Source organism: Ascaphus truei, chromosome 3, assembly GCF_040206685.1.
Source record: "Ascaphus truei isolate aAscTru1 chromosome 3, aAscTru1.hap1, whole genome shotgun sequence".
Taxonomy (NCBI): Eukaryota; Metazoa; Chordata; class Amphibia; order Anura; family Ascaphidae; genus Ascaphus; species Ascaphus truei.
Genome location: NC_134485.1, coordinates 429,078,681 through 429,096,483, shown reverse-complemented (window position 1 = coordinate 429,096,483; position 17,803 = coordinate 429,078,681). Strand labels below are relative to the sequence as shown.

General features: G+C 46.9%; 1 protein-coding gene across 1 annotated transcript in view; it reads right to left on the bottom strand.

Moving 5' to 3' along the window:
- The window catches only part of CASR (calcium sensing receptor), a 202,767-nt gene that overhangs the window by 40,070 nt on the left and 144,894 nt on the right, over nucleotides 1-17,803 (bottom strand). Inside the window, exons 2-4 of the mRNA XM_075592879.1 lie at nucleotides 17,266-17,718; nucleotides 9,137-9,443; nucleotides 176-1,057 (exon numbers count right to left, since the gene is read on the bottom strand). Coding sequence (XP_075448994.1) covers nucleotides 176-1,057; nucleotides 9,137-9,443; nucleotides 17,266-17,456 — 1,380 coding nt within the window. The 5' untranslated portion in view covers nucleotides 17,457-17,718. The remainder of the gene's footprint in view (nucleotides 1-175; nucleotides 1,058-9,136; nucleotides 9,444-17,265; nucleotides 17,719-17,803) is intronic.

Genomic DNA, 17,803 nt, shown 5'->3' with positions numbered 1-17,803 from the left:
CTGTCATTGTGTTATTGTTAGTTTGAGTGATCTTTCTCTCGGTTGATATGGATCAATTGTCCATTTTCACTGGGGAAAGGTCCAAAAAAATATATACGAAATGTGGCTTCAGCTTTATTTCTGACACAGGGATTGGGGAAAACAATGAATTTGTAAAGTCTGGATCAGCACCTACCTGCCAGGCTTCCACTTTCATTATGTCGGCACACGAGCCATTGGTGAAGAGCCCATTCCCAGGTGCACAGTTGTATATGTCCTGCAGGGCGTGAGCAATGGAGTAGACCGCTAGATACACGTTGTAGGATATCCGCAGATGAGTAAAATCCAGATATGGGGTCTCCACGCTGGTGAGGTTTTCCTGACCAGTACACAGCAGTCGGAAAGCAGACGTATTATTGCCAACTCTGTTGTTATCCATATGGTTACTCAGGAAAGGAACTGAAGGTGCAGGGTTCTGGGATCCCTCAGGTAGGTAACAGTTGAAGGTCTCTTCCCAGAATTCCTTCACAAAGCCATTACTGGGGGACCTCTTGGGATGCACCTTGTGAAGGAACTCACGGAAGCCAGGAATGTGCCCAGCCCTCAGGGCAAACCCAATGGTGCCTCCGATGACATGAAAGAACTCAGGAATGGCAATCAAGGAAGAACTGGCCCACGCCTCACTCGCGAGCCAAATGCGGCCTGTGATGTTACGCCGCACGATCTCCTTTATCAGTGGCTCAAGGTCAGGCCCACTGGAGAAGACAACAATGACCTTGGCGGTGGAATTCTGAATGTTGTGAACTGCAGTTTGGATATCATCTTCATCCGAGTACTGGGAGATGAGTTCGCTGAAGTCTATGCAGATGCCCCGCTCTTCTGCCTCCTCACGAAACTTCTCAATTCCCGGACGCCCATAGTCATCGTCTGCCGCAATGGTCCCCACCCAGTTCCAGCGGAAGTACTCAATGATGTCAGCCATGGCAGTGGCTTGTTGTTCGTCATTGGGCATGGTGCGCATAAAAGACTTAAACTGGTTCTTGTTGCTCAGAAGGCGGCTGGACGAGGCATAACTGACCTGTACAGCATAGGAGGAAATAACAAATTAGCTTTTTGTAATGTATGTTTTATATGTTTTCATACAAGAGGTGCTGTGGATTTTTGTCTCCATCTTGGTACTATCCATGACTTTCCCATTCATGCAAGTGCTTGGATTGGATGTATGTGGTGCTTCAGACATAAAAGTAACATTTAGGAAAAGGAGTCCCTGCTCCGAAGAGCTTACAATCTAATTGGTATGTAGGAGGAACGTACAGAGACAGTAGTAGGGCGTTCAGGTAAGTGCGTCTGCAGGGGGCCGAGCTTTATGTACGAGGTGTAAAGTATCAGCCACGGAGCTACTCATATGCTTCCTAAGCAGGTGTGTTTTAAGATGGGTCTGATTGTGAGCTAAGTGTTTGACGGGTTCCTCCTCTTAGCTTTTTTATTAAATTCCATAAAACAATTTTTTTCTTTATAGCACTTACAATGTACACAGCGCTGTACACAGAATTTTGCAGACACAATGAGTCCCTGCCCTGATGAACTTACAATTTGATTTTGATGGCTGAGACACAGGGAGATAAAGTTACTTGCCCAACGAAGGCAAAGCTTTAAAGACAGAGATTACCACTGAGCTTTTCCTAACTCAGTGCTTAGCATATACTAGAACATGTCATTAAATATCATTCCCATTGAGTAAGCAAGACATACAAGGTCAATACAAGGGTGAGTGCTACAGACATAAATGGAGAAGGAGTTTCTGTCACCATCTAAACTCTAGTTACTTATTGCAACTTAACACTCATATTCACTTCAACAAACTGTGTTTTGGTATTTCTAAAATACGCTTGGTATTGAATTTATAAATAAATTATTTAAAGAAAAACAACCATATTTTTTAATTCGACCTACTTTTTTTTCACAAAATATTGCATTTTCAGTATGGTCAATTTATTAGAAAGAAAGCAAAAAAAGTGAAAAAAAAAAATTTGGGGCATAAAGTTAATTCCGAAGTTCGACTCGAACATGCGAGCGAACGTTGAAGTTCAAATTTTAAACCTGGGAATTTGCTCATCCTTAGGACTCCTACTACTGTTTGGAAAATGCTTCTCTGTAATATGCAATGCTATGTGTCATACCGCAAAACCTGGCGTATACCCATGACATCATTAAAAAAAAAAAAACAATTCCTAAACAACGATAAAAGTGACTTAAACAAAAAAGTGGTGGCAAAGGGTCTGGTTACACGAAATTCGGAGTGTGTTAGACATTGGGACATTTAGGCTGTAAGAACAGAATATTAAATAAGTCTCTAAAAAGACAGGGAAGCTGTGAATAAAAGGTACTGTAGTGGTACCTGTTACGGTAGGGACCTCCTGGCCAGCACATTAAAGGTTAACCCCCTACCTATCGAGATGAAAGCCTCGGTTATAGGCTAAAAAGACCATTTTATCATGACTAAAATGGCTGACTTGTGCACTGGGAACCATTGCTCCGTCGTCCCGATTCCCATTGGCCGGTTCGAATTTCCCACTCTAACCCTACGGGCTGACCAGTGGTGGGATTGCTGGACTCATAGCTGAACTACTTGCGGGCATTTCAGCACTGAGTCAGCCTCAATTTTGAGGCCAGAGAATGAGGCGTTCCGGGCGCTGTGTGCATGGCAGAAGGCTTACCTTAGCACCCCTCAAATAGTTAGCTTAGTCGACCCAAGGACCGACTAAGAGGATGGCGTCCAAGTTTCAGACCTTGACCAAGGAAAACGGGATCCTTCATTGTGAGGAGTGCGGGCTGCGGATGGAGTGGTGCAAGAAAGCCGCAATGGTCGAGGACACCATCTAGTATGAGACCAGGTTGTAGGCAGCCACAGGGGAACAAGTTTCGGAGTCAGCCGAGGTCCTGTCACCGGATCCCAATATGGAGTCCCAAAATTCCAGCTCGGAGCACATGCCAAGTCCCCCGGTAGCAGAACCTCCACTTGTCAACCAACTCACAGGGCTATTGGTTGCCCTTCGGTTGGATATCATGCCAAAGCTGCAGTTGGCAACTATTGAGCTCATGACAGCACAGGCAGCTAGCCTGGCTCCCACACGATCGATGACCAGTAGCCGCAGTTCCCGATCCAGTCTTCCTCCTCACCTAACGTGCAGTAGTTTTGTCAAGTTCAACTAGAACAAGGATGACATAGGTGGGTATCTGCGGGCGTTCGTGACCCAGTGCTTCCTTTACGAACTCCTGGAGGAGGATTGGGTAAAGTACTTGTCCCCCCAGCTTAGAAGAAAAGCAAATGAGGGAAGCCTTGTAATCGAATCCGAGTTTAGAGGGCATGAGGCAGTGCACTGCTGGGCTTGCCTCAGAAACCAGACCCTATTGGCTCCTATGGAGCAACGATCTCTTGTACAGGGAACAGACCCCTGAAGCTCCAGACTGACTATTGGACACGCTTAAGACATCTGAACGTCCCTAAGTCATACCAGGCCCAGCTTTTACACTTGCCCACCAGATCCCTTTAGCTGGTCATCAGGGGGTCAGCCGCTAGAGAGCCAGGCTGATGCTACATTTCTACTGTCCGGGGGTATTACATGAGGCATTGACGTTCTGTCACACCTGCGATACCTACCAGCGAGTAGGGACATGGTGATCAGACAAAGGCCCCCATGCGACTGCTACTGGTGATCGGGGAACCTTTCCAGCAGGTAGTGGTTGATATAGTTGGGCCCCTTATGATCTCAAGACGGTCGGGGAAAAATTACATCTTACCAGTGGTGGACTTTGCCACAAGGTACCTTGAGGTGGTGGCTCTCTCCTCAATAGAAGCCTGGTAGTTATCGGAGGCACTTATCACTAGGTTTTCCCAGTGAGATCCTAACTGATCAGGGAGCCCAGTTCATGTCTGAACTGCCCCAGTGTCTCTGGGCTATGGGTGGAGTTGAACCTTTCCACACAGCCCCATCCCATCCTAAACTAACGTGTGAGCGGTTCAATGACACCCCGACACAAATGCTGTGAGCATTTGTAGAGGCTGAATGGGGACACTGGGAAGAACACCTGCAGCACCTACTGTTTGCCTACAAGGAGGTGCCGCAGGAATCTACCAGCTTTTCATCTCTTGAGTTTCTTTACGGTCCTGGGTCCGTGAACCGCTCAACCTGTTCCATGAGGGATGGGAGGGGGTGACCCCCACAATGGATGCCACAGCGCTGTAGTATGTGGTGGAGCACAGGGATCAGTTAGCTGATCTCATGGGGTTGGCAATACCATTCCGGGTTCCTCATGTATCTTATATGCCACAATTTCATGTACAGAATGTGAGTACATTAAGTACATGCTTTTTGCCATAAATGTGATATTTTGATCTATACTATATTTGTTTCTACTCCTTTACCCTGGGGTGAATCTCCATATATCATCCCAAGAAGGAACACTTATTTACACGTACACACTGTAAGTAGAACACCCATAAGAGCCAAGATCCCATTGACCAACCAACTTGTCACAACAGTGTGCACTATATTTTCTCTTTTATTTTTGGGTTGATCCTGCTCCCTCTGGAATTTGACTTGGGAGGGGATAAGCCTGCTTTCTGGTCATATCTTTTTTCTTTTGCTTAGAGTGCCAGAATTTATGTCAATTTGTATAACAAGTGTAGCCCCGGTCCCTTGGTCTCCCATTCCCCCCCCCCCCCCCTCTAACCTCCTTGCCTTCATTGCGGGTGCCGCCGTAGTCAACGACGGACCCGCTGGCTGGCTGCAAAGGTGGGGGCCATAGCAGGGAACGCTCTGGAGGTTCCGCGGCACATCCAGTTAGCAGGGCCACCATCTTCAAGTGCGCACGCATGCGCAGAAGGCAGGCAGCCAAGTCAGGGCTTTGCGCATGAGTGGCAGAGAGAGCGGCAGCCATTACACATAGGTTCTGCATGGGGGACTACATTTCCCAGCAGCCCAAGGGCTGTTAGTCACCTGACCAATGCCAGTCAATGGGTGTGTGAGGATTACCTGCAGCAGGGAATAGATACTTTTCATGTGCTGAGCCCACGTTAGTTCAGTTGGAGCTGAGAGCAGGTTAGGGGAGGTTGTAGGTGCAGGGAGCAGTAGCCCCTGTACTAGGCCAGCTTACCCCCATAGGCCCCAGATAGTTCCACCATTACCCCCAGCTTGTGGTTGCTTCAGGGACAGGCCCTAGATAGGCATCCTGCCACTTTAGCTATTTGCTGAGATAAGAGAACAGCTCATCTCCTGCGCAGCTCTGATCATTGGGTCTGGGATCAGACAATCCTCTGGGTAGAGACTATCTTCGCGGAGGATCACGCCACGCGGTGACTGCGGCCTGCGAACGGACCAGTCCCATGGTATAGACGGTAGGGTGATATTATCCACGCCGGAATTCACCCCACACGTAGGCGGACGATACGTCGGATGTGACAGATCCCCTTCTGTTATTCTGCTCCACCCGGGTGTAGGAGCCCCGGGCAGGTACCTATTGCAGTGCACTAACACTCCACGGGGAAAACGCTATCTCCAACACTTTGGGTGGGCCCGGACATAAGGGAAAGGGACATCAGGGAATTGATGCCCAGCACCCAAGGTACTTTGGGGACACCCATGTTGGTATGCGGCGGGGTGAACTGCTATATGTATGGTTATATGTATATTACTGTGTGGTACAGAGTACCGAGATTATCGCTTATAGTAAAGGTTGCTAGCATATACTGTGTGTGTGCATTACTATTATTATTGTTCCTGTAAGAGGACCATCCCATCCTGTTGGGATCCCTTATAGGTGGAGGCACTGTATCCAAAGACTCAGGTAACCCCAGGCTCACAGCGGCGGAGGTTCAGGCCTTCTGTGAGCCTATCAGGTAACGCACCACACACGGTAACACAGGTGTATTCCCACACATGGTCCCTATCTGCGATTGGAGGGGAGGGGGCAAAGTGGGTTACACAAGTAACTGTGTAATTGCTGAAACCACAAAGTAACGCCCAGCGTTGTAAGACGCGGTGAAAAGATGTATTCATGCCTCCTTGCCTAGGTTATAAAATACATGTTTTAAGGATAAAGATTTAGCGCCCATGTTCTTCAGAATCAGGTCTGACTATTATATGTAACTCGTGCAGTAGCTACGCAAAAAACATCAGTCTCTGGCAGACTGTTGCCCGAAAATATGAGTGGGGTCTTGTTTCTTCCACACTACACTAAGCTGTTCCTCGTGCCGACCGATGCCTCCACCTACAGCCTCGGCGCTGTGCTCATCCAGGTGAGTGAAGATAGGTTAGAACATCCCATAAAGTGGAAAGAAGATACCCGAAGCAACGGCAGATGAACCTGCAATCAGCACAGACGAACCCCGGTGTAAGGAACCGTGGAGCACGCCCCCCGCGGCGTGCTCCCTCCTTACCTGCCGCTTCACAGCCTCCCGCGCACCTTACAGAGCGCGCACACCCATGGAGGGTTTTCAAGGTCCCTACAGAGCTTGGCTCTGCCTCCCCCGCTTGCGATGGACGGCCGCCCCGCGCGGCGCACACGTGACGCGCGTGCACCGCTCCCCAGCTTGCTCACCTGTCTCCTGCACCTCACAGCCTATCCCTGCCTCCGCAGAGGCCGCTCCACCCCCATGTCTCATTGGACTCTCACACACATATATGCTCAGCTCGCTCACTCCTTCTTTGGCTGAGCATAGTTCATTGTAGCCTTGCTGTTCCCACGTCCCTGTTCCTGCGGTTTTGCCTTGCCGGTCTCTGTGTTTGATCTCCTGTGTACCGACCCGGCTAGACCTTGGACCCTTCTCTGGATATCGACCCCGGCTTGCCTCTGACCTTTGCCTCTGACCTCTGACCTTCCGTATCTCTCCATCCCTGACCACGGCACACGAACGACGACTATTTTACTGGCTCCAACCCCTTGACCACGGCACCCGGCTACCGACTACTCTCCTGGCTCCTACCTCTGACCTCGGCAAGTATCAAGACCATTCTACTCTCTCCAGCCCTGGCCCGGCTAACCTTGACTATCCACTCTCCAGACGTGCCTCTGCTGCTGTGGGTCGCGTGTTCTATACTCTCCCACCTCAGTACCGGGGTCCAGCCTTGTTCGTGGTGAGCGCAAGCGTTACACCCGGATAGAAAAAGGCTTTATTGGTTGCACACATAGGAATAGGCGTGTCCTCCCATTTCACGCCGCAAGGGCGCTTTGTCTAGGACTCAACGTAGAGTTGGAGACCAGAGAATAGAGAGAGACACGTCCTGCTGCCTGCTATCATCCGGGGGAACCAAATCGAAAGTTCAGAGCAGTTACGTGAGACGCCGGCGACTGCAAGAATGGAGCCGTCCATTATTTCGGGAGTTCTTCATTGTATCACTAATGTTTCAAAGAATGTACGCTATGAGTGTGGATTTTTATCGGTTACTTTTTATTTGATTATAAAGAGATTGTCATGGAACAAGAACTGCATTTCTGATTCACCTCCCTCTCTCCTTTGCAGCTTCTGCCTCTCAGTTCTTATTTCAGCTGCATGGAGTTTGCACACACATACTGTGCCTGTGTAACTTGCAACAATGTTGCATTTCTTGCCTCTGGGCATGACATCAGTGAGCTGCTATTGCAGCCTCTGAGATCCTCACCAGAATGGGCTAGTCTGCCCCCCCCCTTCTGTTTGTTCAAGATAGTCTGTCCCAAGACTATTCCCTTTACCCACACTGCCCCACACTTCCTTTTCCACCATAACCTCTGGATGAGTGAGCACTCTGCTGTAAACTCCTGTACTGGTAGGATTATCTTTTTCACCTGCCTTTAACTACAAAGCACCCACAGAGAGACATTATCCCAACACCTACATCTATACACAAGTACCTGTTTCTTACCTGCTTTCCACAAATAAAGTAAAGAAAAGAAACAGACTTGTTGTGCTTGGAAAAGAGGGCCGAGTTGACACTATCTGGGCTAAATCATCTTACATATGACCCTGGCTTTCAGAATAGAGATTTACAGTACTGTCTGCACTATTGGGTGCATCTCTCTGTTTTCCGGGGACGTTTCCTGTTGACCGCACAACCCGTACAACATTTGCCACAGTTTTGGATATGACGTGTTTTATGGGGAATATGTGAGTAACATTCCAAATCCCCGCGTTATCAATGAGAGAATGTATCCTACTATTTGTTGCACGTGTCTTTATATTTCCGGTGTCCATTTTGTGCGCTCCCTTAACTTGGAAAGAAATTCACAACATGGCTGCCTGACGCTAAAGAGGAAGTGCTGTGCCTTTGCTAATCAATGCTGTAGGCACTTAGGGAAGCTTAATACATTAAAACTCATTAAAAAGAGTATAATGAGTGAGGAGGGGGGAGAGGAGGAATTTAAAAAAGGCAGTATTCTCTAATACTACACAACTGATTTATAAAAAAAAACTAAACACATGAGTATTGCTGCATTAACAGCTTCCATGCCAGAGAGAAATGGAGAGAAGAAGGCGGTGCAGCTGCCTACGTCAGTGCAACAGACCGGGACTCCTCTGGATCAGCAAACTATAAATGTATCGGCACATTAAACAGCAAAAAACGTCCGCTCTGACATGTTTCGTGCGAGGGATCGCACTTTATCAAAGCAGAGGAGTCCCAGTCTGTTTCACTGACGTAGGCAGCTGCACCGCCTTCTTCTCTCCATTTGTTCCTGCCAGCACCTGGGTAGGAGCACGCCGACCGCGCCAGGATCCCACACACCAACAGTGAGTCCTGCATTGATTTGTTTCCGGTTTCTTCTTGCAAAGTGTTCCTCAGGGAAGAGGTTACAGAGGGGCCGGATAACACTCTATTATAGAGCGTGGCTACGTGGGATTTCTCTTACATTGCGTTGTATATACGTCTCAATATTGCATTTGTGCCTGATCTAGTCTGAGTAGCGCCGCTGAGGGAAGTGGTGTCCCCATTTCTCTTGATGTCCATGCCAGAGAGGCCAGTAACATATCTCTCCAACCGTTACTATTATCTGTAATGTTTACTATAATAATTGTGTGAGAATTTTCCCCCTACGTTGCTGGGCTTCTACTCAGTTACAGTGCGTAAGAAGTTGATTGAGTTCTAGGTTGATGAGCGTGTGCTAGACACTGTGTTTCGGTTACCTGAGGTATATAGAAGAGTCCCAGTAGGTTAGCCACTGCTGTCGATATCCCGGATCCCGTGGCTCCCACCACAGCGATGGTGGAGGGAATATGCTTTGAACAATTACAGAACTCATCCAAGTTCAAGGAATCGATCTTGTTCTGGGCCACAAAGCTGAGAGTGGCCTCCAGAGCCTTGGACACCGTGTTACAAGTGTCGAATATCCTGTATCCCAGGGTCATGTTGGGTAGCAGCGTGGTGGAGTTATTTATTTCTTCTATGGCAAAGATCATAGCTTCTAACCAGCGAAAGCCACGGAAATTGTACCTACAAATTATAGAAAATGACACTTTAGTTTAGTATATTAAATAGTCCAAATCGTCAGATTGGTTCTGGAGAAGTGTAAGTTTGGCCCTGGTTGTGATACTTTTTAATGGACCAACATAAGAATTCTATATGATCTTTAAATATTTTATGTCTGTACCTCAAATGTACCCACAGCCACAGACAAAATTGTAGCTCCAAGCTTTTGAAACACTTGTCTACAACACGTGAAGAAGAGAATTGAGATTTCCAAAGCTTTGTGCAATATAATTTCATCTATTAACATCTAGATCAGGAGTGGCCAACTCCAGTACTCAAGGACCACCAGCAGTTCATTGTTTCAGGATATTCCTGCTTTAGCACAGGTGGTTCAATCAGTGGCTCAGTCAACAACTGATTGAGCCACATGTGCTGAAGTAGGGATATCGGGAAAACCTGACTTATTGGTGGCCATTGAGGACTGGAGTTGGCCACCCCTGATCTAGAATGTTGGTCTATTAAAGATGAAACTGTGTTTCAACATCTCAAACCCATGACCTACAGTCACTGGCAGTTGACCCACAAACTACACTTTACCAATCTAATTGGCTTCCTTAAAAATACAAATCTAGCTAGGCTTCAAAAAAAGATCTGGCTGCTTCTGTTTATCTGGAAATGAAGTGCAAATGACTTTTCTTTGGGACCTCCGGATTGGTTATTGTTTGTTCTTATGAGAGAGGAACTAAAGTACAGGGACTAGAGGACATCCAAGCCTCTTCCCCAAGTCTCAGTTAGGTTCTTTACTCTGGAAAAAAAAATCTTTTCTGGCGCTGAGGTGTGGTAGAGATGAGTGGATTTTTGATTTCTTCTGATGAGCAATGACCTCAGGAAAAGGAGAAAGAAAAAGACAAGACATGCAGGGGACCTGCAATAGTGTATTACCTAAGGGATAACCGGATGATTACAAAGAAGGAGCAATTTATTATTAAAAAATCGTGGTTAAAAACCATGGATAACAGTTAATATACATACATTGAAATTAATAAAATAATTAATGAACTGGTGCCTAAGCACTGTCCACACTTGAATAGTTAGGAACAATGTCCAGCAGTACTGTTCTTTGCTCCGCCTGAGCTAAAATTGGAAACCTACTCACCACAGGTAAGTAGTATATAAGCAGTGTATAAGCACTTGGTGCTGGTGGTCTTGGCCTCTGATGTCGCCGTCCGCCTTGTGATGTGTTCGCATCTGCTGCCGGGGATCTGTTTCTGTGTTCCTGTGAGCGCTGCTTCCTGGAATACACCCGATCTCCTTGGCGTGATGACGTCACCTGTATTGGTCCTCGGCTACGGTGGCTCAGCGGTACCACCAGACCTTCCTTGTGGTTTAGTGTCCCAAAGTTCAAGCAGCAAGTTAACGTGACAATATGTAGCTTGGAGAGAAAATATCCAGCAGTTAGCACTGCTCTTACTGGTGGTAGTGTGGGGACCTTCACGCTGGTAGGACTCTGCAACCGGTCCACTTAGCTGATGTTAATCCCTGCTCCAGCGCCTCGGATCATTCGCCAAGTCGTCCCCTCTCTCACCAACTCTTCTGGCCGGATATCTCTCCACTTTCGCTACCACTGCAAACGGACAGGCTCCCTGATCGTAGCTCTCTCAATTTCAGGTGTGTTTGTAAATAGCCTGTTGTATCACCGTTTGCGTATCGCGTGGCATGCCCATCAGCCTCGCTATGTTAGGTACACCGGCTCCACTTTTCCCGTCTCTCAACCCTCACTGGACAGACACCTGACGCGGGCAAATTAGAGTGTATGCACCAGTCACCGGAGCACCACTTCTCAGTATATCCAGCTGGATATACTGAGAAGTGGTGCTCCGGTGACTGGTGCTGATGGGCATGCCACGCGATACGCAAACGGTGATACAACAGGCTATTTACAAACACACCTGAAATTGAGAGAGCTACGATCAGGGAGCCTGTCCGTTTGCAGTGGTAGCGAAAGTGGAGAGATATCCGGCCAGAAGAGTTGGTGAGAGAGGGGACGACTTGGCGAATGATCCGAGGCGCTGGAGCAGGGATTAACATCAGCTAAGTGGACCGGTTGCAGAGTCCTACCAGCGTGAAGGTCCCCACACTACCACCAGTAAGAGCAGTGCTAACTGCTGGATATTTTCTCTCCAAGCTACATATTGTCACGTTAACTTGCTGCTTGAACTTTGGGACACTAAACCACAAGGAAGGTCTGGTGGTACCGCTGAGCCACCGTAGCCGAGGACCAATACAGGTGACGTCATCACGCCGAGGAGATCGGGTGTATTCCAGGAAGCAGCGCTCACAGGAACACAGAAACAGATCCCCGGCAGCAGATGCGAACACATCACAAGGCGGACGGCGACATCAGAGGCCAAGACCACCAGCACCAAGTGCTTATACACTGCTTATATACTACTTACCTGTGGTGAGTAGGTTTCCAATTTTAGCTCAGGCGGAGCAAAGAACAGGACTGCTGGACATTGTTCCTAACTATTCAAGTGTGGACAGTGCTTAGGCACCAGTTCATTAATTATTTTATTAATTTCAATGTATGTATATTAACTGTTATCCATGGTTTTTAACCACGATTTTTTAATAATAAATTGCTCCTTCTTTGTAATCATCCGGTTATCCCTTAGGTAATACACTATTGCAGGTCCCCTGCATGTCTTGTCTTTTTCTTTCTCCTTTTCCTGAGGTCATTGCTCATCAGAAGAAATCAAAAATCCACTCATCTCTACCACACCTCAGCGCCAGAAAAGATCTTTTTTTCCAGCCTTCACTCCATCTCTGGGTAGAAGATACCAGAAATATCTTTTAAAGGCAGCTCCTGGACTACCTACTGGACTCTTTATCAAAGGTTTTTTTAATTCCATTATTGTCATTGCACCAGCGCTGAGTATACACCTATTATTTTACTCATAGGTTCTTTACTCATTGAGGCCTGGGTTTCCCAGCTCAGGACCACTGAAACATGGGGTGTGAAGAACATTGCTGTTTCCCTTTTGTTTACAAATGAACTTGAATACATTATTACACATGTCCCAGCTAATGATTCATTTTAGTGGACCTCCCCATTACAAGGACTGGGCTCTTTTCAAATCAAGCCCAATTCCACCACTTTATGACTTTTGGTTCAATGACTGACTTTAGTTGTCAGCACATACCAAGAGCATGCTTGGGAGTAGGGATGGGTGTGTTTCGCTTGGCTAAATCCTAGCTCTCCTCAACACCTGCAGATTGGATTACTCTGAACGATGGCTCAGTCCTGTAGACCAGGGCCCAAGCGAAAACACGGCAAAACATTTTTGTGTTTGGTAGGGAAGGAAATGCCATGAGAACAAGCATTAAATGCATGAAGGCGTTTCCTTCCATTAATGGCCAGTTCCCCTTTCCTTGACCCATTTCACAGTGGCAGTCAAAAAGGAGGGAGTGCTCGAGAGAGAGGGGAAGGGAGAGAAAGTGAGCACGGCAGAGAAAGAGAAGAGATGGGTAGAGAGAGACAGTATGGCAGAGGAAGAGACGAGAGGGGCAGAGAGAAAGAGATAGTGCCAGAGAGCGAAAGAGACAGTATGGCAGAGAAAGAGAACAGAGAATGAGAGAGAGAGAGAGAGAGAGTGCATGGCAGAGAAGAGAGGAGAGAGAGTGAGAAGTTGTCATGATAACCTGAAAGTAAAATATATGAAAGTATTTGTCTATTGTAGTGTTAAAATAACACAGTAATACAAAGAATAAATAATAGGTCATATATATATATATGTATATATATATATATATATATATATATATATATATATAATCACTGTCTCTAGGTCATGTAATAATGCAGCTAGTGGACTTTCCAGCATGATGCAGGAGGTTAAAGTCCTCTGTAGAAGCTTGCTACAGCTGCAACTAACTGCAACTAATTGAGCAGGCTGGACTCCTGATTGCACAGGGAGTTAAAAATCAGGAAATTGCTTGCCCAGAGAGAGACTGCTTTTCCCCAGAGAAGGGGGAGAGAGAGAGAGCTCCCCAGCTAAGAAGAGGCTGGCACAGTCCCCTAGTCCAGCTGGACGGTGGTCGCGGAGTCTGCTGGGACTGACTGGGTCTTAATCCCAGAAAGAAGAATGAAGGACGTGAGACTGCATTGAAGCAGGGACGTCCTGTCCATAACATTGGAACTACAGAGAAGTGGGATTCTCTGAACTCTTGCAGGGTCTAGAGGGAATTACCTGGAGTCCCAGCAGAAACAGATAAGAGATAAACATTATATTGCTGTGCCTAGAGACTGTGTATATAGTTTATATATAATGGTACATGTTTTGGTGTAGTAACCAGCTTAGCTGGCCACTCAGCAAGAAAGGGCGGAAGCTGCATGTTTAGTCAGTCTCCTATGAAGGAGTAGATATTTCTTGTATGATTTGTTTTGCCTTAAAGGGACGGTGGGCCTGTTATTGTATGATTTAACCCTGTAAATAAACTGTAAATAAACTCAGTGTAGAGAAATACAATGTTTCCGGCCTTAATCTGGGGCTAAAAGATACTGCGACGTGATGCAGACATCCCTATATATGTGTATAGTGCAGAATAAATGAGTTCTTCAGTATTAGGTGATACCTTTTTTATTTGGACTAACAATTTATGTCATAGGATAAGCTTTCGAGTACATATAAATAAAGTATTGTACAGTGGAATGAAATAAATTAATAAATAATAGGTTGTCAGAGATAATACCACCATCCGAGCTACAGATGTAGGAGACGTTATTACGCGTGCTGGCGCTTCACTGCGGGACATACACAATGCACCAGCGGGAAAAGCGGCCACTGGGTACAATAACGTCTACTACATCTGTATCTTTCTACAAGATGTAGATGGATGTTGCCTAGATCCCCAGTTCTGTTCATAGTCTCTGAAATAACTAAATATCTGAAAACAAAAATTATCAAAAATAGTGTAACCGAGCTTCCCTCTCAGCCGCAGTCAGAGACACGGACACGTTCCTTGTAAATCTGGGATCTTTTTATTAGAAATTAATTACAACTGGGATGACCAGACGTCCCGGTTTAGCCGTTTATTCCGTGTCCTGACTTTTTTGGTCACTGTCCCGTTTTTTCCCCGCATGTGCGATTGTTGCTTGCCAGCCGCACATGTACGATCGGTGCTTGCTGGCCATGCATGTGCTGCCGGCAACCTCCGATTGCACATGCACATAAATGGCCGGCAAACACAGATCGCGAATGTGCGTCCGGCAATTGGCCATAGCTCATGCGCAGTTGAGGCTCGCCATGCACGCATGCGCAGTCGGGGCTCGCCATACACGCATGCGCAGTTGGCGAACTGCACATGCGCAACGTTTGTCCTGGTTTTTCCCTGGAACAAATATGGTCACCCAAATTACAGCAACAAATCACCTGAACTGAGTTGCCGGGACCATCAAGTACTGGGGGCACTTCACTTAGAGGGCACTAAACACAGCATGGGCTAGGCTTGTTGTAGGAATGGTGACTTGTCTATGGAACGTCTCTGTTTGGAAGGAAGTCTAGCATTTTAGCCAGAAGCTCATCCTTCCTCTTCGACGAATCTTGAGAACCTCATCTAACTTGTCCTCGCCTCCAGCTGGTAAGTCCAGGAGCAGGGTTACAGCCGCACCCCTCTGCTATTGTAACCCTACCCGGTTATCTGCAACTAGAAACTGATACTGCAATAACTAAGAAATTAGAACTCTGAACTTCAAATCCCCAGTGACACCGCAGACACGCGATTGCTCCGAGGGGCGGTCATGTTATCACGATGTGCCGGAGGTGCCGCGGCCCTTTTGGCGTTTAAGAGATTGACAATCTCCCTCTTGGTTTTTGTCAGCTTCAATGAGGAACACTTTAGTAGTATTTAAAGCACCAGAACATAGACCCTTCATTGCTGCATTATACCCCCATAGTAACCTATAGTAATCCTATTGCTTTTAATAAAGCTTTATGTCTATACAAACCCATTTTTGAATTCTCTTACTGTTATAGACTCTATCACTTCTGTTGGGAGGATAGTCCCCAAATACACCACCCTTTCGGTGAAGAAGTACTTCATCATATTTCCCCTTAGCTAGGGTGACCAGATGTCTCGGTTTAGCAGGGATAGTCCTGGTTTTTAGGGCTCTGTCCCGACTTTTTTGAGCCACAAATGCGCGATCGGCGTTTGCTGCTCGCTCATGCGCGAAGCTCCGATCGGGCATACGCATGAGCGGCCGGCAATCGTCGATCACGCATGCGCGGTCAGCATGTGCCGACCGCGCATGCGGAGTCGGCGAGCACATGATATCTTATTCTAGCACTTCTTGTTCTCTAAATTTGTTTTCATTCTACACCTTGTTGAAACCTTTGAGGTAATTGAAAGTTTCAATTATACCCCCCCCCCCATCTCCCTTCTATCCTCTGAGCTGTACACAATACGGTCCTTTAGTCTTTCCTGGTAAGTTTTATGGTGTAGACCAGGGGTGGACAAACTCAGTCCTCAGGGGCCACCAACAGGGCAGGTATGAAGGCTATCCTTCAGCACAGGTGGCTCAATCAAATGACTGAGCCACCTGCGCTGAAGCCGAGATATCCTTACAACCTGCTCTGTTGGTGGCCCTTGAAGGCTGAGATTGACCACACCCGGTGTAGACCATGCACCATTTCAGTAGCCCTTGTTTGCTCAATATCCAATTTATTGATGCCCTTCTGGAGACATGGTCTCTAGAACTGAACACAGTACTCTATACGGGGTAAAAGATAATAATCCTAAAAGTTAAAACATGGTAGAGAAATATCCTAATACCATACATCAGCGGCGTGACATACTGTAAGGGTATATTTTTATGGGTGATATAATGAATGGGACCAGAAGGGCAGAGGCCCCACCTCCCTCTGTCCCGATGCAATGTGTCTTCCAGCACTGGAAGGTTTCTTGTGGCAGAAACAGCTTAGTAAACATGGTCCTACATATTTATATAGGTTCTTGGGGTTTTGCTGCATTCTTTCCTCAAGCTGTCCTACATAACCCAGATTCGGAGGCCTATTCTGGCAACTCCGAAGTGTGTCAATCCGCTTGCAAAGAGCCCTTTCCGGTGGGATTAGCATGCTCTGCTGTCCTGTAAAACGCAGGCACAATCCCTTTCTAAAGAGACTCTTTTAGAAGCGGATTCACTCCGGCTCCGCCAATCCGATCGGTTTGTCAAAAAAGCCAGTATAACCAGCTGATGAGACCCCAAAATGTCAAACCACTATGATGGCGGTAATGTGCTGCAATGCATCCCTGCCCCCCCCATCCTTTTCCGGACAATGAATGGGTTAATTTGTCCTGTTTTAGGAGCCCGGGAATAATAAGAAGTGAAACTCGACTCTCAACGTTCCAGAGACACCAACCACCATTCCCGTATGTAAGTGGGCTGTAAGGTGTTTGTTTCGCCACGAAAGGTGTGTTATGGAGTAACACTGCTTAATAAATATGGCCCCTAAAGGCAGGGGAAGGGTTAATTTGTCCTTCGTTTAAGGACCCCACGAATAAAGACACTTTCTCGTAAAAAACTAATACAAGTAAATGTAGGGCTCATATTTACTAAGCAAAGCTCTGTCGGAAGACACTTTCAGTTAAATGGACTGTAATGTAAGGTGTCATCCAGTCCTGGAAGGTGTTTTATAGCCTACCACTGCTTAGTGTATATGGCTATGTAACTGTTCATGGCTAACTGACGTTACAGGAGAATTGCGAGTGCTGAGGACCACTGAAGTTCCTTCCTCAGGTGTCAGCTTAGGAAAGTAATCTTTCTGCTCACACCCGTCCACCTTCTTACCTTATGCACTCAACTGATTCTGGCCTTGATTTCAGATCCTGGTCCTTAGCCTCTACCCCGAAATGAATTGGAAACAGCCCTCCGAGGATGATGTCTCCCTTCTTCTGAGCCCTCTGGTTTGGTCCATAGGCAGAAGTGTCCAGTGTAAACCACAACAGAAGTATGAGCAGGCAGCGGCTGCACAGATTCATCCTTCTCTTGTGCAGTGTCTTGGTTTAGAGGAAGGATGGGAAGAGGATGGACCACGGGGGACAAGGTGAGTGAGGGTCACAGAGCTCGGTCGATGTTTGCTCTCCCTACTGTGTAATGCTTTGGGCTCCGGCCTCATGTCTACAGCCAAAGGAACTGATGGGAGGCTGCCTTTGTGTTGGGAGCTTCTCCAGTGTTGCCTTCTCCATTGAAAACGGGAAGTCCTTCTGGGTACAGTATTCTCTGTCATGGGGAACCCATTTCCTGAAAAATAAGGACAATTAATAGAGCTTCTTTTCCCTCCCACTACTATTAGGCTAAATTATACGATTATGGGAAAACAGGAAGT